We start from the raw sequence: 26,462 nt of genomic DNA on the forward strand, positions 1-26,462 counted from the left end.
TTATTATAAAACAAATTGGACGTTTAAGTCTTGAAATTATTTTTTTCTTGCAAATGTTTAACGTATTTTAAATATTTTTTTTAAAATATTGAGATTTTTATTTATATTAGGGTCTATAGTAATTAAAATGTGGGGTTAAACATAAATCAAAATATTTTTTTAATAATTATTACATTTTATAAAATTTAGTTTTTGAAATATTATTGAAAATATATTATTATATATGAATTAATATAATAGCTAGAAGGACAATTTGGGGAGAAAAAATGCCACATCATTCAAAGTCAAAGTTTTATCATTAAATTCATTAATGAGGGGGGCAAGTGTTACATTTATAACTTTAAGGGGGTAAGTGTTACTAGCCCTATACTTTAAGGGTGCAAACTGTATTTAGCCCTATTTTCTATCAAACTTAATTAATGCTGACAACTTCAACGATTAACAGCTACAACTATGCAGTCTAGAAGAGGTTGCCCTTATTGTTCATGTTTTATCAGTCGAAATCCTGCCATTACCGGACAAGAATCGAACTAATCACATCAGATAGATAATAACGTATCGCGTGTGTAAAATTTGTAATATTATAACAACTTCATTGTTAGATATAACAAGTGTTTGTCCTGGAAAACAAATAATAGTCCAATAGCTTCAATAGTCCGATTGTCCGATAGCACGCACAACATCAAAAATCTTATCAGACTAATATGCTCAAACGCTCCCTCACAATCATCTTGAATCTTTCTTCGGTTCTTCCCTTATACACCAAGAATTGCAAACGAGAGCAAAGCACCAAAACTTCGTAATGATTCAAATGTTTGAGTGTCTCTGGAGATCTGTCGTAATCCTGTGAATTAAAAAAAAAAACCAAAAAAATCAGTGTTTGGATAACTTAATAGGAAATTATTCCTTGCATCAGAAAAGTTAACAAGTACTTCTCATGTGATCTAAGTAAAAAAAAATCGAAATTAAATGTACGAGAGAAAAAGGGATGGCAAGGTGTCAAACTATTAAAGAATCTGCTTACCTTCTCAGTTATTACAACAATCGGCTTGGTGTCAAATTCGGATTCGAGCGCTTGAAGTCTTGCTCGAACCATTTCAATTTCCTAGTTTTTTGTACAAAAATATCAAAGTCAATCTGTATAGTCTTTGATACAACACGTACCAACTTAACATTCCGAAAAAAGCAAATCCAGAAAATACAAAACGTTAAATAAGAGAAATTATGGCGGAGAAACCTTAAAAGGAGACATGTGTACCTTAAATTGAAACAAATGGTGGTCACTGAAGTCTATGTGATCCACATATGCTGCTCCCATCTACAAAGGGTCAAAACTTTGAATACTAGAATAATATTATACATAATTACGCTCCAATTAACAACACAAATTTAAGAGGGGTACCCTTTCGATTGTTTGAATGAAGGAATCAGCAAAACCAATTCCCGAAAGGCATAACACAATCATATTTTCTACAGCTCTCAGCGACATTTTACATGAAATATCTCGACATGTGAAGAAGTGAATCGGAGCCATTTTAGTCAAGAAAATAGGAAGATTTCTTTCGGCTTTTTGAATTGTTGATTCTAAGGCTTCGATATCCTTTTCCTGTACCTGTATGACATAGGTGCATCAAGCATTACTATGAAATGCATTATTTTTTTTAAATAAAATACAAAATATTCAAATACCAAGTCTGCGTGATGGATGACTATAATATCAGCTCGGTTGAGTGCAGTAAAAGGTTCTCTTAACGGTCCAAGTGGAAGTAAGTGACGGTTTCCCCATGGCATCAGTGCATTCACCATCACAATCTCGAGATCGCGCAATATACGTAAATGCTGCCTTCCATATATTAAATCAACATTTCAAATACACAACCACAAATCCAAACCCTACTGTAGTTAACTAACTTGCATAAAAAAAATACTATAAATGCCAAGGTTAGAACATATACTGAGATAGCAACATAGTTTCCATAGATATTTTATACGAATCTCGCTAACTAACAAAGAAGGACCTCATTATTCAACAAAATAATTGTATAAAATTCAAAAAAAGAAAAAAAAAATTCTAGATATAAGATTAGTTTGAGAATAATTTAGTACTACCTGCATCCCATCGTCGAGTATAGCAGCCCCAATTTGATCGGAATTGTGTCGAATTTTCGGGTTCTCTTCAGAAAGGGGTTTCTCAGAAATAGCATCAAAATTTACGTAACCATATTGTTTTAGAAATTTAGCGGCAGTAGCTACTCGATTTGCACCTACACCGATTTTTGCAGATGTACATTGAAGTTGTCTCTGAAGCATTTTAGCTTCATCTGCACCGCCATAACCCTGAAAACAAAGAGCGTTATTCTAAAACGACACCTTCGATTAACACAGAATTACTTCGATTATAGTAAGATTTCGTAAAATTTACATAAATCAAAGATGATCCAATCTCTTCACTGCGTAGTACATAAAGTGAAGAGCAGTATTTTCATTTCACACATATTTGAAAATTCTTAATGGATCTGAACAAATTGTTAACATAGAATTTAAACATACATTAACTGGTAATCAAGTTAATTCGTTGTCCACACACACACACACAGAGACCTAATTAATTAGTTGTTCATACACACATAAAACACAAATGGTAACCAAGTTATGCAAACACCAATTGCAATTAATTGAAGGTATAATGAATTTACCCTAGTAAGAATGAGCGGCGAAATTCCATCATCGGCGAACGAGCGCGCCAGAAACTCCACCATCGGAGTTTTCCCATTGCCTCCCCACGTCAAATTCCCGACGCTAATGACCGGCACCGGCAACCTAAAACATTACTAAATCATCAATTCAACCACATAATCCATGAAAAAAAGGATAATCCCGCCGGAAAAAAAAAATCAACAAACACGATCAGTCGCGAAATTACCGGTGTTTATGGAGGATGTTGAATCGGTAGAGCAGGTGGCGGCAGAGGAGAGAGAAGGCGTAGAGAGAGGAAGAGAGAGAAAGGAGTGGGATTAGAGAGAGATGCAGAGGAGAGAGAGTGGAGAGCCATTGAGAGCGTTGGGTGTAGGCTATTTGCTTCACTGCGCTTCTCACTCTCTCCATCGGAGACAACAGATAAATTATTTGATTTATTATTATTATTATTAGTTTTTTTATTTATAATTATTTGATTTATTTATGAAATATAAAATGTTAAATTCATAAATTAAAACATGGCCCGAACTCCGAAGAATGGGCTTAATTAGGCCAAGATAGATGGGTCGGGCCGAAGGCCCAATAAGTACCGAAGATGGAGATTGTCACCGGTGAGCTCATCGGTAGTAAACTCATCGATAGGAAGCTTGTGGGTAAAAAGCTCGTCGAATATGAACTCGCTCTAGTTGAGTCCGTTGTTATATCTCAGTAATACAAGCGTAAACGGATAAAAGCTGAACGAACATCGAGCTTATTGAACGAAGCTCGAAGATGAGATACATAAGATATTTTCAATAAATAGATAGGAAATTTGTAAATCACGCATGATAAATCAGATGTTTAACGAAGAAATAAAAAAAGATGATTGGGGCTACGTTTTTTTTTTAATGCAATACACACTCTTGTTCCGAGTTCTCTATCTTCACTTTCTCTTTTACTCTCCGATCGTTATTGGGCCTAAATTCCGTCTTTTAGATAATTTTTCCTACGATCAAAGAAGACGTGTTTGGAATGAGTCTCTAGTTGTTTTCAAATAAATAGGAATATGGTTGTAATTTATAAACATTTAGACTTTAGAGTAAATTGGCCCATCTTAAATAAGTAGAATATTTTATAAATGGGAATTTTCAAAATCAATTTTATACACATTTAGTCCCCTCCGTCACGTCCTCTGTTCGTACCTAACCGTAAAAACCAGTGTTCTAAAAATTGCCCGAGGCGGAGGCGGTCCAAAATTTTTACGATTTTAGTGTAAATGTTTGAATAATCGGTTTTTTGCCTGTGAGGCGGTTTTAGGCGGTCTGAGTCGGTTTGAGGCGGTCAAACATTTAAGGCGGGTCAAACTCGGTGGCAAAAATCGGTTTTTCTATTTTTTTATTTTCTTTTTATAATTCAAAATAAAAGTTGGATTTTAATAAAAGAAAATATGAGTTTATGCCTTATTTTATTTATGTTAATTGTTATTGTTAAAGAACTAATGATGTATGCCACGATCTTCAAGAATAAATGTAAATTCAAAAAAAATGTTTTTTTATTTATATTTTATAAGTATATTTATGTATTATGATCATATGATTATTAAATTTTTATTATCTTATTAGGATATATACATGATGGAGATATAACTATGTTTAAATAACTTTTTATATATACTAGTACATCACCCGTGCGTTGCACGGATATCAGTTTCAAAATAAGAAAAATAATAATATTTAAACGATTATCTCTTTATAACAACACCAATTCAAATAAAACAAAATGGAAGGGAAAAAAAAATTATCTCTTAATTCAAAGTTGTAACATATGAAATTCAATTAAATATTAGTAAGAAAAATACGCGAATGGCGCAAAGCACAATATGAAGATTAAGTGAAATAATTTAAAACATATGGTATAACTCTATTTCAGGAATGCAATTTACTATATCATGTGAAACCTCTGCAAAATAACTAACTTAACAACAAACAAAGTAGCATAGAGGTAACACAATAGATATTTAAATAACCTGCAAGTTTATCACTAACAACATTCAATTAGTGATGCACATTACTCAAACAACAACAGAACTTATAAATATTGCAAAAGGGCTAGATAAGATGTATACGCCAATATCAATAATAATACCAATGCTGATATCAATATTGATACTAATATTGATACTAATACTGATACTAATACTAATATTAAAACTAATACTAATACTAATACTAATACTAATACTAATACTAATACTAATACTAATACTAATACTAATACTAATACTAATACTAATACTAATACTAATACTAATGCTAATACTAATATCAATATTAGTACTAATACGAATACGAATAATAATACTAATTTTGATAGTAATAATAATAGTAACACTGATATTAATATTGATACTAATACTAATACTGATACTCGTATTAATACGGGTACTCATATTGATACTAATTCTAATCCTAATACTGACCTTAATACTAATACTAATAGTAATACTAATACTAATACTACTAACACTAATACTAAACTAATATTAATACTTACTGATATTGATACTGATACTAATACTGATACGGATAGTGATACCGATACTGACACTGATACTGATACTGGTGTTAATACTGATACTGATGTTGATAGTCATATTGATATTCATAGTAATATTAATATTAATACTAATACTATTACTGATACCCATACTAATACTGATACTAATATTGTTACTCATACTGATACTGATGCTGATAAAAATACTAATACTAATACTAATATTATATAAATAATACTGATACTAATATTAATATTGATACTGATACTGATACAGAAATTCATACTAATATTGATACTCATACTGATTTTGATACTGAAACTGATACCGATACTGACCAATATACTGATACTGATACTGATACTGATACTGATACTGATACTGATACTGATACTAATACCGATACTGATACTGGTACTGATATAGATATTAATATTGATACGAATACTTATACTGATATTAATAAATAATAGGACATATACTAATACTATTACTAATAGTCATATTAATACTAATATTGATACTAATACTATTACTAATACTAATATAAATGCTAAAACTAATTTTAATGCTAATGATCTAATGCTAATGTTACATATACATGTACTGATACTGATACCGATACCGATACCGATACCGATACCGATACTGATACTTATACTGATACCGATACTGATACTGATACCGATACCGATACCGATACCGATACTGATACCGATACCGATACTGATACTTATACTGATACGAATACTGATACTGATACTGATACCGATATTGATACCGATACTAATAATGATACAGATACTGGTACCGATGTTGGTACTGATGCTGATACTGATACTGATACTAATACCGATAATAATATTGATACGGATACTTATACTTATGTTAATTAATACTAATATTTGTACTAATACTAATACTAATACTAATACTAATACTAATACTAATACTAATACTAATACTAATACTAATACTAATACTAATACTAACACTAATACTAATACCAATACTAATACTATTACTAATACTATTACTAATACTAATATTAATACTAATACTATTATTAATACTATTACTAATACTAATATGTTAATATTGTTAATGTTAATGTCAATACTAATTTTGATGCTAATGCTAATCTAGATATGCTTAATTATTGTGCTAATGCTAATTATGATTGTAATTCTAATATTATCCAAATCCTTATCGTATTCCTAATTCTATTCATAACACTAATAATAGTTCTAATCGTAATCCTAATCATAATCCTATTCCTAACACTAATCATAAGCCTAATAATTTTAATACTAATAATGCTAATGCTAATGCTAATGTTAATTCTAATTCTAATCTTAATTATAATTATAATCCCAATCCTAATGCTAATCATAATTCTAATACTAATGCATGTCACTAATTATCGTACTAATCATAATCATGATCTTAATTATAATTCTAATACTAATATTAATCATAATCCTAATAGTATATTAATCATAATTACAATCTGAATCCTATTTCTAGTATTAATAATAATACTAATTCAAAGAATCTTAATTATAATTATAATTCTAATACTAATATTAATCACAAATTCTGATTTTGCAACATTTTTTTTTTTTTTTTTTGCAATGATCTATTATTTAATATAAAAAAAAACAATTATATTCAATCTCGAACCTTTATATCAAATTTCGTATGTGTGGTAGCTGAAGCATAAAAAAAACACATATTAAATATATTAGAAATTAATATTTAATTATATTATCAAACTGACATTAAGATCAATTAAAATATTATAAGGGTATAAGCAAACGTTAAGACGTAAAAGAACAATAGTCATTGTTAATAAGATAAATTATGAAAATCCTCTTGAACTTAGGCTAAATTACACAAAACACCCCCACTTATCGGTGATCATACCAAAATCCCCTTGATGCTTGTTTCTGTCTTACACGACCCCCTTATGGTGTGTTTTTTTTACGGAATCTTTTTTATTCCATGTAATGTCCCAAAAAGTATGGAGTCTACCATTGCAAATGTAACATTTCTTTTATCGTACTTTTTAAACTAAAAAATTACCCTCAGGATGGTCATGGTACTAATAAAAATTTGTGAAAGTGTTATTTAAGAAGAATAAAGATTTCGTTTAAAGTTCACATGAGGGTAATTTTTGTCTTTAAAAAATACCATAAAGAAATGTCGTGTGTGCAGGGTATAATAAGCATTATTGGAATATTCCACGTAATAAAAAAAATCCTTGAAAAATCATACCATAAGGGGGTCGATGTAAGACGGAAACAAACATTAGAGGAATTATTTATATAAACTATTTACGGCAAGAGCACTTTGAGTGGGATTATTAAATGAGCTATCAAAATATTTACCACCATTTTTATACTCCAAAATAGTAATTTTTAACTATAGTAGAGTTATGAAATGAGGTATTTTGATCTTTCATCTTTTAGAATGTAAAAATACATTATGCAATCATGCAGAATAAAATATCAAACATGAGTTATGAATTTAACCACCTCAGTGTCCATTTAGAAAATAACATGTGGCAATTAGATATATTTAATTAACAACTATTTAATACCTATGGTTGGAGCAAATACATTTAGGTAAATATCAAAATAAAATATTAAATAGCACATAAATATTTGCAAACTCATTTTGATACTTTTGGGTTGGAGTCGCTGTAGATATTTACTTAATTATATTTATTAGAGTTATAATGAAATACTTATTACTGGAATAAAATATATAGTATATACGATCATTATACATTTTAAACAAAACAATTGATATTCTTAATGTTAGCCATTAAATAAAGTGGATAAACGAATTTAATTCCAAAGATTTAGAATTATTATATTTTGAAATATATAAAATCAATTCGTAATTTTATGATTTGATTAAACTTAACTTAGGTTATTCAATTTATTAGTATAATCATGATAAAAATTGTATTTTAATTAGTATATAATTTAAAAGGTTAAATCAATCGTAAAATTTATTGTCACTGTATTCAGTGAAAAAAAAATAATTATTTAAATAATAACATGAAACTCATGTAGTATAATTTTCAAAATGGTAAATAATTTGGAGTACAGTACTCTACACATGGCATACCAAATAGTGTCAATTTTCGCAAGATAGTAAATTCAAACATGTATCTTTCTTTTTTACAGATAATATTAATATATAATATTAAATTAGTAAAAAAATACATATTCTCTAGTCATGCTCATGTAAAATGTATCATATCAAATAATTTATTCTGCAATATTTTTTTAAATATAAATTCAATTTTATGAATTAAAATTAAACAATTTCGTAACGCCACCAATCATGCAATTATAATAAGAGAAGATTTTAAATCGAATTTAACTAAATTCAAATTAAATTAATTATAAATGAAATTCAAAAATAAATTTATTTAGGGTTTCCAAGAAAGTTGATATATTTAGAGCATTTTATAAATGGTAGGATATAAATATATTAATTAAATATATTTAATTACCTTTAATTATGGAAAATGATGACATGTTTTTTGATGATTTATTTCCACCAATCAATTCGCCACTTGGGATGAAATTGATGACATGACATCAATTAAATTGCCAAATGTCAATCAATTAGCTATGGAATTCAACTTTTATATATTATATAGATTTGGAGTATTTATAAATAATATTTAGAAATATATTATATTAAATTTTAAAAACCGATTTATTTCCGATTTATGATTAATCACCGCCGCACCGATTAATCGTGAGTCGGTGCATGACCGACTCGAACCCGATTACCGATTTTTACAACCTTGGCAAAAACTATTTTGGAGCTAAAATTGGAATTTAAAATTATTTGGAGGCTGAAAAGCAATTAAATTTTTTTGAAGTACCAATTAAAATTATTTTCTTATTTGCTTTTTCACCAGCAGTACACTCACTAGCTCCAGATTTTGAATACCAAAAGTACAGTTCCAAATGTGAACACCACAAAGAAACAGACAATAGTTTGACAAATCAATGCTGTGGTCCCCACGCAATGGAGAAAAAAAAGGAAATTAGTAAATGCGAGTACTGTGCCCACGCGCACTTGCAGCCAGTCAAACACTACACGCGCTGACCAAAATCTGCGGAGATATAGGGGTGAGATAAATTAAAGTCAGAGATTAAAGCAGTAATACATGCAATAATTGGCTCTTTAGATCCTACAACTATACTTAGATACGACATAATAAAATATATAATTTTAATTTTAAATATGTATAAAAATAAATTTGTTTGTAAAATTGAATTAATCAACAGTGTACGTGAAATTAATAATTATAGACGAATTGGGAAATCGAATAGGTGAAATCCATCAGTAAATTCGAATGAATTAGATGCTGCCCGTTCGGGCAGCGGGCAGCAGCAGAGGCCGTCATTCTCAGCCACTCAAGCTGTTTCTCTCTCTACAAACATTTGCATTTTTATTTATCCGGGCCACTTTGCTTCGGAGCCAGGCTCGGACCACGAAAATTGAAATACAAAGGACCAAACAAACACCGCTTCCCCAAATAATGATAATAAAGGAGGAGAGAGAAAGAGAGTGGAGGTCGTTGATTATTTTTTTCTAGAGAGAGAAAGACTTCGTAGAGAGAGAAACCAGAGCTTGAGTTGAAGATGGGGCAGATCGTGAAGCGGAAGAAGAAAGGGAGGCCGGCCGCGGCAGATCCCGGCGCTCGCGAGCTGACGAAGCCCGAGCGAGACGTACGGCGGAGCCTCCGCCGCCGGAATGTGAAGTACGTCTTCGACCTCGACGATTACTTCGACGAGGACGAGGTCTTCGCGGACGACGACGACGGCGACGGCGACGACCACGGCCGGCGGGAGAAGAAGCTCGAGCTACTGCTTAAGCTCCAGACCGGCGGCGAGCGCGAGTCAACTAACATCCCACAGGCCAGCAGGACAAGGCGCGTGGAGCACGCGCCGGCGACATCGGCGTCCTCCGACGAAGACAAACCGCCGAAGAAGCGGAGAATCGACGACGAGGATATGGATACGGACATTGAGGAACGTAATTATAACGATGACGACGAAGAAGATGAGGTGATTTACCATTAATTAATTATTCCGATCTTCAATTGGAAATGGAAATCGACGAAATTGGGGGATTGAATGAAGCTGTAATATTGGAGTAAAGTGCATTAATTTAACAGCACGAGTTTATTTATCTACACTAGTACAAAAAGATACGAGAGTGAAAAGAGGTTTATCCTAATTGGTCCAGCCCCAATTTATATATAGATATATAGATAGTGTATGTATAGGTCAGTGATAGATTTTGAAGTGTGTCTGTGTTGATGTATGTGTATATGTAACGGTTTGGGTCAACTGTCAAATAACTAACCCCCAGAATCTGATCACGCTCCCTTCCTTTCTCTCTCTACCCCCCCCCCCCCCCCTTCTCTCTCTCTCTCTCTAGAACAGAGTGTCACAGACAGACAACGTTGTATTGTACGCATACTCACGTTCCCCACTCATTCACGCATGTTGTCTGTCTGTCTGTTCTTTGTTTTTCTGTCTCTATCTGCCAACTTTTGTTCTCCTTAGCTGCATGGGAGTGCATTAACTTGCTTATCATTTACTTATTCATTGATGATGAATGTTTTTTGTGTATGTTGTTTAATGATTGTGCTGATTTTTTTGCAGGTAAGAGAAACAAAGCCAGAAAGCAGAGGTGAAGACTCACTTCCAGGTGTGTGTTGTGTGTGTGTGTGTGTGTGTGTGTGTGTGTGTGTGTGTGTGTGTGTGTGTGTGTGTGTGTGTGTGTGTGTGTGTGTGTTTTCTATCTTGTCATAACTTCGGATTTCGTGAGCTTACTTAAAATTTCAGGATTTTCTTGATATTTTTTATATGATATATAGGGACACCGACAGAGGGACCGTCGTCTGGGCTGCCGATGCCCGAAAAGAGGGATTTGGAGTTGATTTTGGACAAACTTCAAAAGTACGTTGTCTACTTCTGTATGAAACTGTTTACATGTGTCCGATTTGTTTGCATGAAAAAAAAGGGCTCTTTGTAATGGTGAAGTGTTCCTTCTTTTTTGATCAGGAAAGATATTTATGGTGTTTATGCAGAGCCAGTTGATCCGGAAGAGGTAAGTTCTTTGAGGAATGTTTTTGAGTTGTATCGTGTTTCTTCGGACAGGATTTTCTAAATTAGTCGATTTATTGTTGTTTTTGTAGCTCCCGGATTACCATGATGTAATAAAGAATCCAATGGACTTTGCTACGGTGAGGAAAAAGCTCGGCAATGGATCATATGCAACCTTCGAACAATTCGAGGTATGTGTCGGTTCAATTGTGAATCGGTTATCCTAGTTTTCGTGTCCTGTGGAATGCTTTGAGTTACGTTTGAACAAAAAAAAAACCGAGATCAAAGTTTGTCTTATGTTAATGTTAATGCAGAGCGACGTTTTTCTCATTTGCTCCAACGCAATGCTATACAATGCACCAGATACCGTATATCACAAACAGGTAATTACACGCACGTTTTATTTCTCTTTCTTATGTTCGATCTCTATTAAGGTATTGTCGGATTAATTTTTATTCGTTTGCAATAGGCGCGCACCATCCAAGAGCTGGCTACGAGGAAATTCCATAAAATAAGATTAAACGTCGAACGAATTGAGAAAGAGGTAAAGCCCGAGCAGAAGACGAGATCCGCCTCTATCTTGAAGAAGCAAATTAAAAGATCGTTGAGCCGTACATTACAAGAACCCGTCGGATCTGATTTCTCGTCTGGAGCCACTCTTGCAACACCCGGAGAAATCCAGAATGTTCCGTACGCACTTCATCAGTCTGTGTCTGAGAAACCCAGTAGCTGTAATGATGGGCTAGTTGAGTCAAATTCTTTCTTGAACGATAGTAATATAGACAAGGCAGAAGAATCAACCCCAGGTATCTATCTAATTTAAATCTCGTAACTGGATACTGTCGGCATCTTTCTTTAAACATGTTTTGTTCCGACTTTGTAATTTGTCAGCACAAGTAATCTGGGATGTCTTATGTTTGTAGGGAAGGGTCCAACGTCTCGTTTTGTCAGGAAATCATTTGTGTACGATGAGAATCGGCGTGCGACGTATAGCACATCACTATCTCAACCTGTGGACACCACGGAATCTATATTCTCAACATTCGATGCGGAAACCAAGGAGCTGGTTCCTGTAAGATTAATTTTCGGGCTTTATTACATCGAGCATTACTTAAATTTTTTATTTTTTATTTTTTATTTATGATTTTGTTCTTATTTTTCGTCAACCAGGTAGGGCTATATTCTGATCATTCATATGCTAGGAGCATGTCTCGTTTTGCAGCAAATATTGGATCTGTTGCCTGGAAAGTTGCTTCTAACAGGATCGAGCAAGCGCTACCTGAAGGTTTTAAATTCGGACAAGGCTGGGTTGGAGAGTACGAACCACTTCCAACTCCTGTCTTAATGCTGCAAAACTGTACCGTGAAGGAACCACCATATTTAGCGAAAGTACAGCAAAATCCGAGGAAGTTTGAGAAAAAACTTCCAACTACCTTAGTTTCTGCTAATAAGGAAAGCCCATGTAGTAGTGTACCTTTCTTAGAACAAAAGTTGCCGTTTCTTGGTCCTACTGCTATTAGACCACCACCACCACTGCCGCCTTCTTCTCCCGGTATATTCCAGAATATTCCAGAAACGAAGCCATCTTTCTTTTTATCTCCCGCGATTAAACCTAGTACCGGTGCTCATAATGTCAGCTACCACCATCAAAATCTACAATCGAGGCCTTTCGTCGAATCAGATAAAAATGTCCGGAAAGTCGAATCCAACGGTCAACCCTTCCGGAACAAAGTCGAATCCAACGGTCAACCCTTTTTAAACAAAAATGCAGCAGCAGCTAATTCTACTGGCAACAACAGACATATTTCCAAGGTTTCAGAAACGGAAGCTTCTAGACCAATGGAGGTTTCTTCGAAAACCAGAAACTTCTCACCTTCCGGATCGTTCAAACAGCCCGATAGTAATGGAGTCGCTTTTCGAGAATTAACCGATGATAAAAAAGTAGTCGGTAATACAATAGACCGTATGTCCTCTGACGTGGCGAAACCGGGTCAGGGTCTGAGCGACCCGGTCCAAATGATGAGAATGCTGTCTGAAAAGGGTCGTAACAACAACCAACAAATACAGCCGAATCAAATCGTCCCTCAAGTTTTACCAAACGATTCGAACAACGCTGCTATAACAGCTGCTCGTGCATGGATGTCTGTAGGTGCAGGAGGAGGGTTCATTAATAGCAGACCCGTTGCAGAGAATACAAATCTCTTCAACAAGAACCAGATATACGCAGATTCTCCCTATAATAATAATAATAACTCGACTCGTGATACTCAGACACAAGTATCGAGATTCGGGATGCATGTTGTTCACGAGCAAGACAACAACAAGAACAGTGGTTCGCAGCTCCTTCATGCGTTTGTGCCTCGAGGCTCGGTGAATATGATGGTGGGCGGCAATGAAGCGCAGTTCCAAAATCACCAGCGGATGGTTTTGCCACAGATGGCGACTGCTGATTTGTCGAGGTTCCAGCTGCACCATCATTCCCATTGGAGGAATATTAGCCCGCAGATGCATTCGAGGCAGAAACAAGAATCGGTACTTCCCCCGGATTTAAATATTGATTTTCAGTCATCCGGGTCGCCCGGTAGGCCCAACTCCGGCGTCATGGTTGATTCACAGCAGCCCGATTTGGCTCTTCAACTCTAAGACAATGCTGTCTGAAAAATAAAATATATATACTCTTCTTTAAAGTGCACTACGGAAGAAAATGGGTATGTATTTCCGATTTGGGCCAAACGAGGAAGAGAGCGTTTCTCTTGATATATGGGTTGATTTATACGATTTTTATTCGGCGATTCGGTTTGAGTTTTTAGAGCAGGCAGAAGAAGATAAAAAGAAATGAAGGCAGAGGGATGAGTTATGTAATGAGCTTAAATCTGACTAAACGATGATTATTAGCTTAGAACAATTATTATTATTACTATTATTATTATTATTATTATTTTTTATGCTACATGATTTTTCCTCTTTGAACTTTTACTGGAGTTCATGATGTTCAAGAAAAGGAAAATGATTTTGTTGTCTGTATATTCTTAGGTATGGTTTGAGAATATTGATTGGATTTATTACAACACGTATAAATTGATGGAGTCATTTAGAATTTTCACTAAAACCACTTAATTAATTAAAGACCAAAGCATAAATTGGCTTAATTTCACTTTGCATCCCGAAAATGTACAATTTTGGCACTTTGCGCCCCTGGAAATAATTTATGGCACTTTACATCCTTAAAACTCGTTTAAATCGTTCAAATTGCATCCTACTTTATTTTCCGGCCACAATTTCTGTCGTTGATGTATTTTCTGATTGTCAATAGAGTCATTTTTGCTCGAAAATTTATTTGCATTTTGCACTCCGAAGACAAAATCAATTGAATAGCCACAAATGACCATATTGACTATCAGAAAATAAGTCGACGACGGCGGAAAATAGACTATGCTGCACTTCGAATGATTAAACATATTTTGAGTGTGCATAATGTTATAAATTACTTTTGAGAGTGCAAAGTGTCAAAACGATAGTTTTCAATGGTGGAAGGTGAAATTAAGTGAATTATGAATGAATGAATTAAATATTATAAATATTGAAAGCATGGATGAACCCGCCGAAAACTCAGTAGATTTGACCTAAATCTAAACCCCACGTCTTAATCCTTTCTCTTAGAACCCTTCTTCCCTAAAATTCCTTGAATTTTTCACAACCTGGTAATAATCTCAGGGCCAAATTAATCCATCATTTTTTTTTATTTTTTTTTTTAAAAAAAAAAATTATTTATATTAATCCATTTCTCACGAAAACCACATTCCGAAATGTCCATCATCATCGTCATCAACCCAACAAGAAATTGGAATTCCGCCTCAATTTCTTGTTGCGGTTCTCCGATCGGACGACGATCTCCCCCCAATTTCATTTCCTCGCCTCGAAAAACTCGATGGCTGTGGATTCGCACACGCTGACGTCGTCTTGCGGCGGCGGTGCGGAAATTGGGACGGGCCACGGCGGCGGAGATGATCAGCCGGCGGCGGTGGTGTACAGGAAAGGGGCGTGGAGCAAGGAGGAGGACGAGAAGCTGATTAGGGCGGTGGATGAATACGGGCTGAGGAACTGGGTCACCATCGAGAGATTATCGGGCCTGGCCCGGCCCGCGAAGAATTGCAGGCTCCGGTGGCTGAATTACTTGAGGCCCAATCTGAAAAAGTATCCCTTCACGGAGGATGAAGAGAGATTAATCCTTCATTTGCATGCTAAACATGGCAACAGCTGGTCTCGCATTGCCGCCAAGGTAATTAATTACTTACTTAATCTCCCCAATTAATCAATCATATATTAATTATGATTAGCTTAATCCCACTTTGAACCCTGAAATATAGTTATTTGGCACTTTGCACCCTCAAAAACCCATTAATAGCACTTTGCACCCTCAAAACAGAATCAATCATGCATAATGCAACTCCGAATGAATTTGTTTTTTTTTTTTTTTTGTAGCTGCCAGGTAGATCAGACAATGAGATAAAGAATTTCTGGCACAAGAGAGCCAAGAAATGCCAAAAACACCACCTCCCGATCTACCCGAACGAAAACCACACAAGCGGAATCACCGACAAAGATGAATCCGTCGCTAATGACGGTGATCGTTTTTTCTCAAACAGTAGCGGAGATTTCGTCACTCAAAATTCACCTCAAACTCCGATATCAATTTCCATGCCACAGTCGTCGCAGTTCCTCTCCTCACCTAGCAGCCTCGTAACATCTCAGAAACATAGCCCCACAAATGACCAAAATACCCCTACTTCTCAAACTCCTCAAAACTTGCTTATTATATCCCCACACCATACAATCCAATCAACCGAAACCCCACTCGATTTTACCATGCTGAGAAAGCCCCCGATTCTTTCATCTCCGCAGAGCACTCTTAGGCGATTCTCGAGATCACATTCTCTTATTGCGGATTCTTCTTCTCGTGCGGTGTATTCTGTGCAGACAAGTATGGAGACAAAAGATTCTCCGACGGCTTCATTTTCTCCTTTCCAATTGAAATCACCGATGTCAGCTCCACTTTCACCACTTCAATTGCGTTTGTCGATGCCTGCGCCTTCAGAATCTTGTTTCCAGTCTAATTTATCGGTCCCAGATTCAACATTTTCGCCTTGTGTTCAACCAATGACAGTTGATACTGATAATTTCGTCACTAATAATTCACCTCCTCCCGTATTAGAAAACTGCCCTTCGTTCAAATTTTATCAGCAAGGAGTCGATAATAGTGGTGGCGTGCATAAAGTGGAAGAAGGTGACAGTAATTTGGAGGTAATGGAGGAACTGAGAGAAGCTCAAGAGAGGGTACGATTCCTAAAGAAGAAACTTAAGCAGCAAACGACAAAGAACGTTGTTGGTAAAGTGCATGCACATCTTAAAAACTCGACGAAAAAAGAGCCGCTGAAAAGAAAAGGCGACGCGAGCGGTGTTTCACAAGTTAAAACTGCCAGGAGAGATAAAGGAGAGGATTTGGAAAAGGTACAACAGAACGAAAATTCAGAATCTTTGTCGGCAGAAACATTGCAGATAAAAGAAGACACGTTGGGTGAAATATTCAACGAGCAAAGTGATTGGATAGACTTTCTCGATTCAAATTCGTGGGATGATGTACTGTGTCCGATTGTGGGTCCCACAGGTAAATGCTCGAACGAACGCTCCACTATGCAAGACAGTTTTTTTGAGGAAGATTTGTTCGGTCAAAGGTATGAGATTCAAGGCGGTGAAGAATTCGGTTATACCAGCGGACAAGATTATTTCTCCGATTATTGTGACCCGAATTTAATATCACCGAACCAGTACACTGGGCCCGATCCGCTAGATTCCGGCTATTTGCTTACTCAGCCAACAGCCATGGAACAAGAACCTAGTGCAGAACAAAACTTATGGACACAAGCACAAATGGTTTCTCAAGATCAGACATTGCCTACACAAGGGTTCGACTCGTTTGCAAATCCAACGGAATCAAAGAACAACTGGAACTACGAATCAGGCAAGTTTCGTAAAAGGTTTTTTTTTGGGGGAGTTCTTGATATATATATATATATATATATATAAAGGTAAACAAAACCTAAATAAATGACAGAATATGTCTTATTCAGGAAAAGTGGAGCTAAAGGAAGAGCAGGAGCAGGAGAACATGGACACGATAATGCCCGACGACTTATCCAGTTTGCTCGAGTTTTTCCCGACGAACAATCAGACAGTTGAATGGTACAACATTGGAGATGCAATAAGTATTTCAGACTATATCTAAAACCTCAAGACTTTCTAGAGTCTCGTTTGTTGATAGTTGAACAAAGCAACTCATCTGCATGTAAAGTGTTTGGTACTTCAAAAAAATGTGATCAATTGTTAAATATTATCCATCCAACCATATCTTTTTGCTACTCTCAAACAATGTCATTCCTAGTAAAACACCGTTAAATTCACCTATGCGGTAAGGTTAAATTACGAAAATCCCCCTCCTTTTTGGATAGTTACAACTACACCTCAATTATGAATCATCTTAGAAGTCCACTCTTACGATGTCAATTTTAATGGAATTTTCTATCCTCTGTGGAATATTCTCTAATTTGTACCCGTTTTACCTTGCCATCGTGAGACTGAAAGTGCAAGACGATTCATAGTTGAGGGTGTAATTGTAATTACCCAAAAGAGGAGGGGTATTTTCATAATTTGACCTTACCTTAGGGATGGTAATTTACCCTAAATCTATTGATTTTAGGGCAAATTACGACCACCCCTAGGTTATAGTTAAATTACAAATCCCCCCCCCCTTGTTTGGGTAATTACAACCACTGCTCAACTATGTATTATCTTACGAAAAGACCCCTCCAGAAGTAAATTTTTAGGGATGTTAATTCGAGAAAACCATTTTATACCATTTACCGAACTAAATATACAATTTAGCACTAAATAACCGAATTACATAAATTTTATGTAAAAGTATTTAAAAGGAGAGAGTGATTGTAATTACCCAAACTAGAGGGGTTTTTTCTTTCGTAATTTGGTCATACCTCACGGTGGCCATAATTTACCCTTGATTTATAATATTATAAGTTTCAAGATGGTTCAAATCCAAATTATAGTAAGTAGATCCTTTTAGAACAAGCAACATAACCATATATTCCTGCATAAAAAACCAAAACAGATACCATATATATATATATATATATATATATATATATATATATATATATATATATATATATATATATATATATATATATATATATATATACCTGCTACTAAATCGAAGGGAAATTTCAGTATTATACCGAAAGTGTCACCATAGCAATAAAATATTCCAATTCAAAAAAGGTCTTTGATGTCAATTGGAACGAACAATCTTTCGAAAAAGGAAAAAAACGCATAAGAGATAAGCAACGATACTATACATGTTATTGATGTATACACAGATAGTTCAACTCGACTTGTTCAGTTTCAGAGCAATCCAAACGTATTCTCTCCACTGTAAGTCATGTATAGAAAACCATCCTCGTCTTTATTTTCCTCGTAAATTGAAGACATCATTGCAGCTGCAGTAACACACAAGAATCGTACTTCAAAAAACGAAAACTATATATATATATTATATACGAGGATCAATGCTTGTAAATTTTCTCCTTACCTGTAGGAGGGAGAATGTTTTTGACGAAGATAAAGATTGCTTTCTCAGCACTGAGCTTAATTCTTTTACGGACAACATAAACAAATTGCCCAACCGTAAGATCAGCCGGAACTAGATATCTGCATTTTTTAATTCAATTATTATAATCAATTACGAAGAAGGCCCAATTCATCATTTGTCACCAAAAAAAAAGTCGTAGCAGCTTAGTTTCCTCCCTCAATATTGGATGCATCCCAAAATTTCATTCTCTTTATTTTTTCGGAATTTGGAAACCGAAAAACTAATGAATGAGAGAAAAGTGTAGAAATTTTATCGAATAAATATTAAACATAAAACGGCATACGATTCGAGTTTGAAGCTATGAATTGAAAGAGTAAACTAACTTTTTCTTGTCAATGTCTGGGATGTCACTTCTTTCAGCCTTCTCGACAATAACCTACATTTACATAAGATACGTATGCAGTTGAGTATTGGTAAAAAGAGGTTGAAAAATCAAGAACCCGAAAAGTATAAGGCGGGTATTAACAAGAATTGATGTTTTTCAAACCGGAATTCTATCTGGGTACTTCTCCCTAATACGAGCAGCTTCCGCCTGTCGCCTCTCTGCAGCAATTTAAAATGAAAAAAATAGCGTAGTTGTTAACACTTAAAATACAAAAGAAAGAAGAAACGTTCAAGCTCTGTCTCCTCCAATAATTATTCGGATTTGCAGACTTTAAATCAAGCATTGTAATAATAGTAATAATCGCAATTCGACCAAAACAATTCGACCAAAACGATATCTTCCATACGAAAACAGGAACGAGCACTTCGATAATCAAGAGTAAACATTGAAACTTTTTGCAGCTTGATTTCCAACATATTACCTTCTAATAACAACTAATGCATGCATTATCAATAAATTAATCATGAAATTAAAAATAAAAAAAAAAATTAAAATTATTTCTTTTAACAACAGATTATCACAAGAAACAAAGCGAATAAAAAAAAATAAGAGAGGAGCCAATTTCTCATAAATTAGACATAAAATCCAAATACAGATACAGACCATACAAACAAACACAATTCAACGAAATCAAAACTCGAAAAAATAAAAATAAAAATAAAGTAATTACGATTAAATCGAAGGATCGGGTTACGAATTTCATACCAAGAGGATGTTCCGACTTGAAATAGCTTTTAGACATGGTGTCCGGCAAAAGCAACCCGATTCCACAAACTGCGAATCCCCAAAAAAATAAAATAAATCTTAGGGTTCAATTTCTAGGGTTATTGAATTGAATTTTTCACAATTCAACTGAAACAAAAAATAAAAATACAATTGCGGAGAAGGAGAAGAAAACCCTACGAGAGAGAGAGAGAGAATTGAGTGTTGAACTGTAATTTTGTGCGTCTCTGTTTTCTGATTTTATCCCTTTAACAAATCGACCCCGATATATATATATATAAATACTTTGATTGCGTCTTGAGCTACGCTACCTTAATTAATTGGTTATTTACATTTTGACCCCTTCTAAATACTGTAATTATACTACGCAACTAATATTAACATGGGGCTATATGTCAAACACCCTTTATTGGGATTTTAATTCTTGATAAATCCTTTATTTATAAATGACATTTGAGATAAGTCCAATAGGCCTGAAAAACCATATATGCCCCCACTAATTATTAATGAGTATAATTATTTAATTTAAAACCAATTATACTCATAATTTACACCCAAATCTTCTCCAAAAATTATTCTCCTCATCACGCCAATTCAGTTTTTTTCCTTTTCTTTTTTATTTTTTTTAATGGTTTTTTTATTTCGATTTAAAAGAAAATTTTGTAATTATTTTTTTTTCGGTTTTTTATTTTAAATTATTTTTTACTTATATATATTTTTCATGTTTTTTATTTTAATTTAAAAAATGTTTTTATTTTTATTTTCATTTTTTCTTGGTTTTTCTTTTTTCTTAATTTCGATTTTTTTTAAATGGTTTTTTTTTTCTTTCCATTTTTTTAAATAAAAACCACTTTATATAAATATGAAAACCACTCTATATAAACAATTATATAAACATGAAAACCACTATGTATAACAACTATATAACATGAAAACCACTATGTATAACAACTATATAAACTTGAAAACCACTATGTATATAGAGTTGTATAAAAATATGTACAAAACTTATTGAAACCACTATAAAAATATGTACATAATTATTGAAAACCACTATAAAATTCTATAAATAATTATTAAAAACTACTCCACATTTCCGGCCACTAGTTTCTGCTATGAGGCTAACGCATATTAAAACCTCGTATTGCTCAATCGATCCAACACAACCCTTTGGGAAAACTTTCGTAATCCCACGGACACAATTGTGATTGGCCAGATAAGCCAATTGCTTCACAAACCCCAACACTGCATAGTCCAAATTCAGCCCCACCACACTGCATCCCCAAAATTCAAATCAATTCAAAACCCGAACCCCACAGAATAATAATGTAAATCATCAATAAAATGAAATGAAGAAATTAAAGAGTGAAAATTAACCTTGCGGGTGAAAACTGATGGACCAACACACAAAAGTCATCCATCCCAAAACATTGTAAATCACCTTCAGATTAACTGAATTCCACGACGCCATTCTAGTTTATTTTTTCTTTTTTCCTCCGCCGGATCCGGATGCGGCCACGGTCGAATCAGAATCTCGTGCCTCCCGACCACCACTCTGCTACCATCCCAGCGGCGGAGACATTCCTCTCCGGAGGCGGCGCGGCGGCGGTGGAAGAAGGTAGAGTTGCTCGGAGCGTGGTGTATATGGTGGTGGTGGTGGTGGTGGTGGAAGGGGACGGGGAGGTTGCTCAAAACATACACAATAACAACAAGTGCATTTTCAGACAATATATAGTACCCCCAACCCAAAAAAACATCATCAAACCAGTAAGAATGTCTCATCTGTGGGTGTGTAAGTAATACCGCCGATGATTCTTCAAAGCATGTTTGGGAGAACCAAAAATTAAACAGTAGGTTTTTTTTTCAGATAACAGAGCCCAAACCAAAAAACTGAAAATCAGAACAAATTTGTGGTAAATACCAAAAAAACAGAACGAGGAAAAAAGTTGTAAGAAAAAAAACCTCCGTGGTGGTGGTGGCGGTGTGGTGGTGGCTACCATTTGTTCTTCCTGTGATTTTTATTTTTTTATTTTTGAGTAAGAGGGGGTAATTATTGTACGCAATAAAATTAGGGTTGAATAAATAATTAAAGGGTATAATGGTGAAACTTAACTTTTTTTAATTAATAAAAGATATTTTGGATTTATCTTAAAATTGAGAATTTTTTGTGGACCTAATGTAACTGGACTTGTCTAATGGGGGGCTTCTGTGAAATAAAACATATCAAAATTACAAGAATCTTTTAATAATGAAGTTATTTGAATTGGGCTTTAAATGTGCACTTTACGGGGTTTGTTTGGTGCTACACCCAGTGGAGAGTCAAGGAATTTGTTTCAGGGCGGACTTAAATTTTCGGGGGTTCAGGGCAACGCCCTTGAAATTTTTTGAGGATTTTTTTTGACAAAATCAGAAAATTGGAAAAGAAAAAAAGGAAATATGAAAAAATTTAGAGTTTTTTTTTTTTTTAATTAATCTGAATTTTGGGTGGACTAGTTAATAAAAAGTAGGGTATTTTTCATTAATTTGAATTTTGGGTGGGCTAATTAATAAAAATTGGAGCTTTACTTGCATTAATTTAAATTTTAGGTGGGCTAATTAATAAAAGTGGGTGTGCTAAATTAGATATATAAGTATAATATACGGTAATAAATATAAATTGGGGGGGGGGGGGGGGGGGGTGGTGAGTCCACCATTGCCCAAGGGTGGACTCGCCCTTGGCTACACCCAGTGAATTACACTGGATAATTATTAACTGTTGAGTAATTATTAACTGTTGCTCTGCACGCAATCACACACACCCATGTGTATGTATGCTTAGTGGAAAGTTATAGCATTACATCAACGGTTAATAATTACCCGGTGTAGCATCTAAAAGACCACTTTACAATGTGGGCATTTAATGAATTGACATATGAATAATTTTATTTTGGTGATGAGCTAAAATAAAATTAATACAATATAGCCTATTTGGTTTTGGTTATGATATTTGGTTATACATTAATACGTTCTTTTCTGCACCCTATCGACAAAAAGGTTTCACGGAGATCCATGATCGTTCGACATCAATCCCGAGAAATTATAGTTTACGCTATATACACTTCAAATTCAAATTTATGTATAATATTTTTGATGATTCGTCGATAGCTTTAGTTTCAACTCGAATAAAAAAAAAAAAAAAAAAAAACAATCGAAACACTGCAAAATCGTTACATGGTTGTTTAAGTTAAAGAATAACCAATTCGATGTGTTGAGGTACTTGTGGTGCAAGCTTTTGTTTCGCATTCTTTCTTGCAGTTTCTTCCACTTCTTCGATTTCTGAATCGCTGTTGCCCAATGTAAAGCAGTGATCGATTATTATTTTCTCAAGAACGACACAATTCTCCAACACATATCTGATTAATCCCGCGTCATTGCTGCAACCATAGTAGCCACGAAACTCGAAAACTTTCAGATGTCGGTGCGGAATCTTAATTATAGCATATTCATTCCGTTGTTGTCTATCTTCCCTTGGGTATAGATACCATTAATGCTGCACACGGCAATAAAGAAAACGCGTAAGAATCGATTTCGATACTAAAAATTAAGGTTGTAAAAATCGGTAATCGGGTCCGAGTCGGTCAGGCACCGACTCACGATTAATCGGTGCGGCGGTGATTAATCGGTGATAAATCAGAAATAAATCGGTTTTTAAAATTTAATATAATATATTTGTAGATATTATTTATAAATACTCAAAACATAGATAAAAAATATTTAAACATAGTTATATCTCGATCATGTATATATTCTAATAACATAATAAAATCTCATGTAAATTACGGCCACCCCCCTCAGGTATGATCAAATTACGAAAAAACCCCTCTTGTTTGGGTAATTACAGCCACCCCCTCCTTTTAAATATTTTTACGTAAAATTTATGTAATTCGGTTATTTATCGAACCAAATCGTATATTTAGTTCGGTAAACGGTATGAAATGTTGGCGTACCGAAATTTTGGTTCGGTTTTACCGAATTAACATCCCTAAATTTACTTCTTGAGGGGTCTTTTCGTAAGATAAATATATAGTTGAGGGGGGTGGCTGTAATTACCCAAACATGAGGGGGGTTTTCGTAATTTCACCATAGCTCAAGGGGGTGGCCGTAATTTTCCCAAAGTTTAATAATAATAAGATCATAATACATAAATATCCTTATAAAATATAAATAAAAAGGCAATTTTTTTTGAATTTACATACAGTCTTGGCATACATCATTAGTTCTTTAACAATAATAATTAACATAAACAAAATAAAGCATAAACTCATTTTTTTTTTATTAAAATCCCAACTTTTATTTTGATTTATTAAAAAAAAAAAAAAAAAAAAAAAACCGATTTTTGACCGATTTTTTGCCACCGAAGTTTGACCCGCCTAAAAGGTTTGACCGCCTCGAACTGCCTCAAACCGCCTCGGACCGCCTCAAACCGCCTCACAGACAAAAAACCGATTTTTCAAACTTTTACACTAAAATCGTAAAGGTTTTGGACCGCCTCCGCCTCGGCGACCGATTAATCGGCCGCCTCGGCCGATTTTTAGAACACTGCTAAAAATTAATAAAAAGCTCTATATAGTAGCAGGCAGGCGGCTTACGTGTAAAACAAAATCGACGAAGTAAGGAGACGCCTGTATGAAAGGGGCGAGCCGAACGAGACTTTTATCGCCTCTTACACAATATTCAATGACCAACTTCTTGAGTCTAGGCATTTGAGGAAGTTCCCAAAGCTCGTCTAATTCCGCACTGGAAACCCTATGTTGCTCAAAGACAAGTGTAGCGTTTGCAATTGAGAGATGCAGCGAGACAACAGTCGATGAAACAAACGATATAGTGAAGTGTTGTCGTCGACAACGTGAACCGATAAATCAACGAGCATCGGAACATTCTCGAGTGACAATCCATTTAAACTCGTGACGCTGAGTGACGTAAGACTCGGCACGGAAACTTTAAGCGATTCCAAACCTAAGCAAAACTTGATCTCCAAGTGTTTTAATACGAGGGACGGACCGTAGATTTCTAGCCTCGACATCTGCTTCGAGAAACGGACAATCAGGCGCTCGAGCAGCGGGCAGGTGTTTAAAAAGAACTCGATCGTTCCGTCGCTAACGTCGACGTTATTAAGAGACATGAGTTCTTTGAGGGAACCGAAGTCGACGAGCGTACGGGGGTTAAGTAACTTGTTAAGGAAGCAACATTTTTTGGACGACGAACCGTAAAGGTCTTCGACGTCCAACTCCAAGCGCCGAACACGTCTGGAGAGTGCGAATCTAAGCCAACGGGCGATTGATTTCGCGTTTCTGGTCGATCGGTTTATAGGAAAACGGATTTTGAATTCTTTCAAGGTGGGGGATTCGTGCGACCGGCAAACGGAGTCAACCCACCTCATATACTTGCGCCTCTCGCCCTTGCGTAAATCGGGTTGGTTGTAGAGCTTGTCTATTGAAGCTTGAGCATCGTCGAAGTCGAGGGATGGGGTGTGTTTCCACAAGTTGATCCAACGAGACGAAAGGACGCTGGTGCGTGCGGATTCCTTGAGCGACAAGAGAGACAGTATGCCGACGAGAATGTCGTCGGGCAACCGACTTATCCGGTCAGCATCGCCCACGGAAATTGTGTCGCCACCACACTGACAACATCAATCAAACAAGATAAATTAGTACATTAGAAGCTAAACTCAACAATGCAATAAGAGGAAAGCTAGCAACTTTTTTCAATGCTGTACAATTACGGCCAATCCTTCAGGTAATGTCAAATTACGAAAAGGTCCCTCTTTTTTGGGTAAATACAACCGCCGCTTAAAACCCTCGTGTTTGGGAATTCATAGAACAGCTAATTTTAACTAAAAAAAGCGTTGATCTTTGGTATTTATGTAATTGCAGAAGCTATGGGTTTTGTTACTGGGGATCTTAAGCAGCAAACTAAACAACATACAACATGATATTTTAAAATAAAATTTTATTAAATATTTGATCTTTAATGTTTAAAAAAAGGACAGAAATTTTGTTGGTAAGCACACCTTCTCGGATTGAAAATCGGCATCAATTTGGAATCGGCTACCACCCATAAAGCTTCAATCTTCTTCGGATAGAAAATCTATGATTCTTTCGACGGCGAATTTTGATTTGTTTATATATATATAAACAAATTGGAAAAGGAAAAGGATTTGTATCGCAAAAGGATTAGAGAGAAGAAAACGACGTCGTTTTACACGCGTGGAGA

At 34.9% G+C, this 26,462-nt stretch overlaps 5 protein-coding genes across 6 annotated transcripts; 2 read left to right on the plus strand and 3 right to left on the minus strand.

Moving 5' to 3' along the window:
* Positions 1-563: 563 nt before the first annotated feature.
* LPXK (tetraacyldisaccharide 4'-kinase family protein) lies at positions 564-3,143 on the minus strand. Its single transcript, XM_012986199.2, has 8 exons — positions 2,924-3,143; positions 2,697-2,820; positions 2,110-2,337; positions 1,690-1,839; positions 1,403-1,612; positions 1,259-1,318; positions 1,025-1,105; positions 564-844 (listed from the first exon to the last, which is right to left on the minus strand). The coding sequence occupies exons 1-8, from the start codon at positions 3,103-3,105 to the stop codon at positions 695-697; spliced, it is 1,185 nt and encodes a 394-aa protein (XP_012841653.2). The 5' UTR covers positions 3,106-3,143; the 3' UTR covers positions 564-694.
* A 6,615-nt stretch (positions 3,144-9,758) lies between these two features.
* LOC105962038 (DNA-binding bromodomain-containing protein) lies at positions 9,759-14,406 on the plus strand. The gene is made up of 9 exons (XM_012986306.2): positions 9,759-10,335; positions 10,939-10,984; positions 11,154-11,235; positions 11,341-11,386; positions 11,475-11,573; positions 11,697-11,765; positions 11,852-12,188; positions 12,306-12,454; positions 12,553-14,406. The coding sequence occupies exons 1-9, from the start codon at positions 9,910-9,912 to the stop codon at positions 14,023-14,025; spliced, it is 2,727 nt and encodes a 908-aa protein (XP_012841760.2). The 5' UTR covers positions 9,759-9,909; the 3' UTR covers positions 14,026-14,406.
* Positions 14,407-14,972: 566 nt separating this feature from the next.
* Positions 14,973-17,806, plus strand: LOC105962037 (uncharacterized). The gene is made up of 3 exons (XM_012986305.2): positions 14,973-15,661; positions 15,865-17,401; positions 17,511-17,806. Exons 1-3 carry the CDS (start codon positions 15,311-15,313, stop codon positions 17,663-17,665), a joined length of 2,043 nt encoding a protein of 680 aa, XP_012841759.2. The 5' UTR covers positions 14,973-15,310; the 3' UTR covers positions 17,666-17,806.
* An 854-nt stretch (positions 17,807-18,660) lies between these two features.
* Positions 18,661-20,555, minus strand: LOC105962034 (autophagy-related protein 8C-like). 2 transcript variants are annotated; one of them, XM_012986304.2, is made up of 6 exons: positions 20,391-20,555; positions 20,193-20,261; positions 19,590-19,645; positions 19,426-19,478; positions 19,043-19,161; positions 18,661-18,950 (listed from the first exon to the last, which is right to left on the minus strand). In XM_012986304.2, the coding sequence occupies exons 2-6, from the start codon at positions 20,227-20,229 to the stop codon at positions 18,856-18,858; spliced, it is 360 nt and encodes a 119-aa protein (XP_012841758.1). In that variant the 5' UTR covers positions 20,230-20,261; positions 20,391-20,555; the 3' UTR covers positions 18,661-18,855. The 2 variants fall into 2 exon arrangements, with proteins under 2 accessions (XP_012841758.1, XP_088678346.1); XM_088822220.1 differs by lacking the exon at positions 20,391-20,555 and having other exon boundaries at positions 20,193-20,357.
* A 2,864-nt stretch (positions 20,556-23,419) lies between these two features.
* Positions 23,420-26,346, minus strand: LOC148768725 (F-box/LRR-repeat protein At3g26922-like). Its single transcript, XM_088821330.1, has 3 exons — positions 26,260-26,346; positions 24,979-25,869; positions 23,420-23,727 (listed from the first exon to the last, which is right to left on the minus strand). Exons 1-3 carry the CDS (start codon positions 26,305-26,307, stop codon positions 23,434-23,436), a joined length of 1,233 nt encoding a protein of 410 aa, XP_088677456.1. The 5' UTR covers positions 26,308-26,346; the 3' UTR covers positions 23,420-23,433.
* Positions 26,347-26,462: the final 116 nt, after the last annotated feature.

The sequence above is a fragment of the Erythranthe guttata genome, chromosome 8 (assembly GCF_056151865.1).
Source record: "Erythranthe guttata isolate IM_541 chromosome 8, IM_541, whole genome shotgun sequence".
In the NCBI taxonomy this organism is placed as follows: Eukaryota; Viridiplantae; Streptophyta; class Magnoliopsida; order Lamiales; family Phrymaceae; genus Erythranthe; species Erythranthe guttata.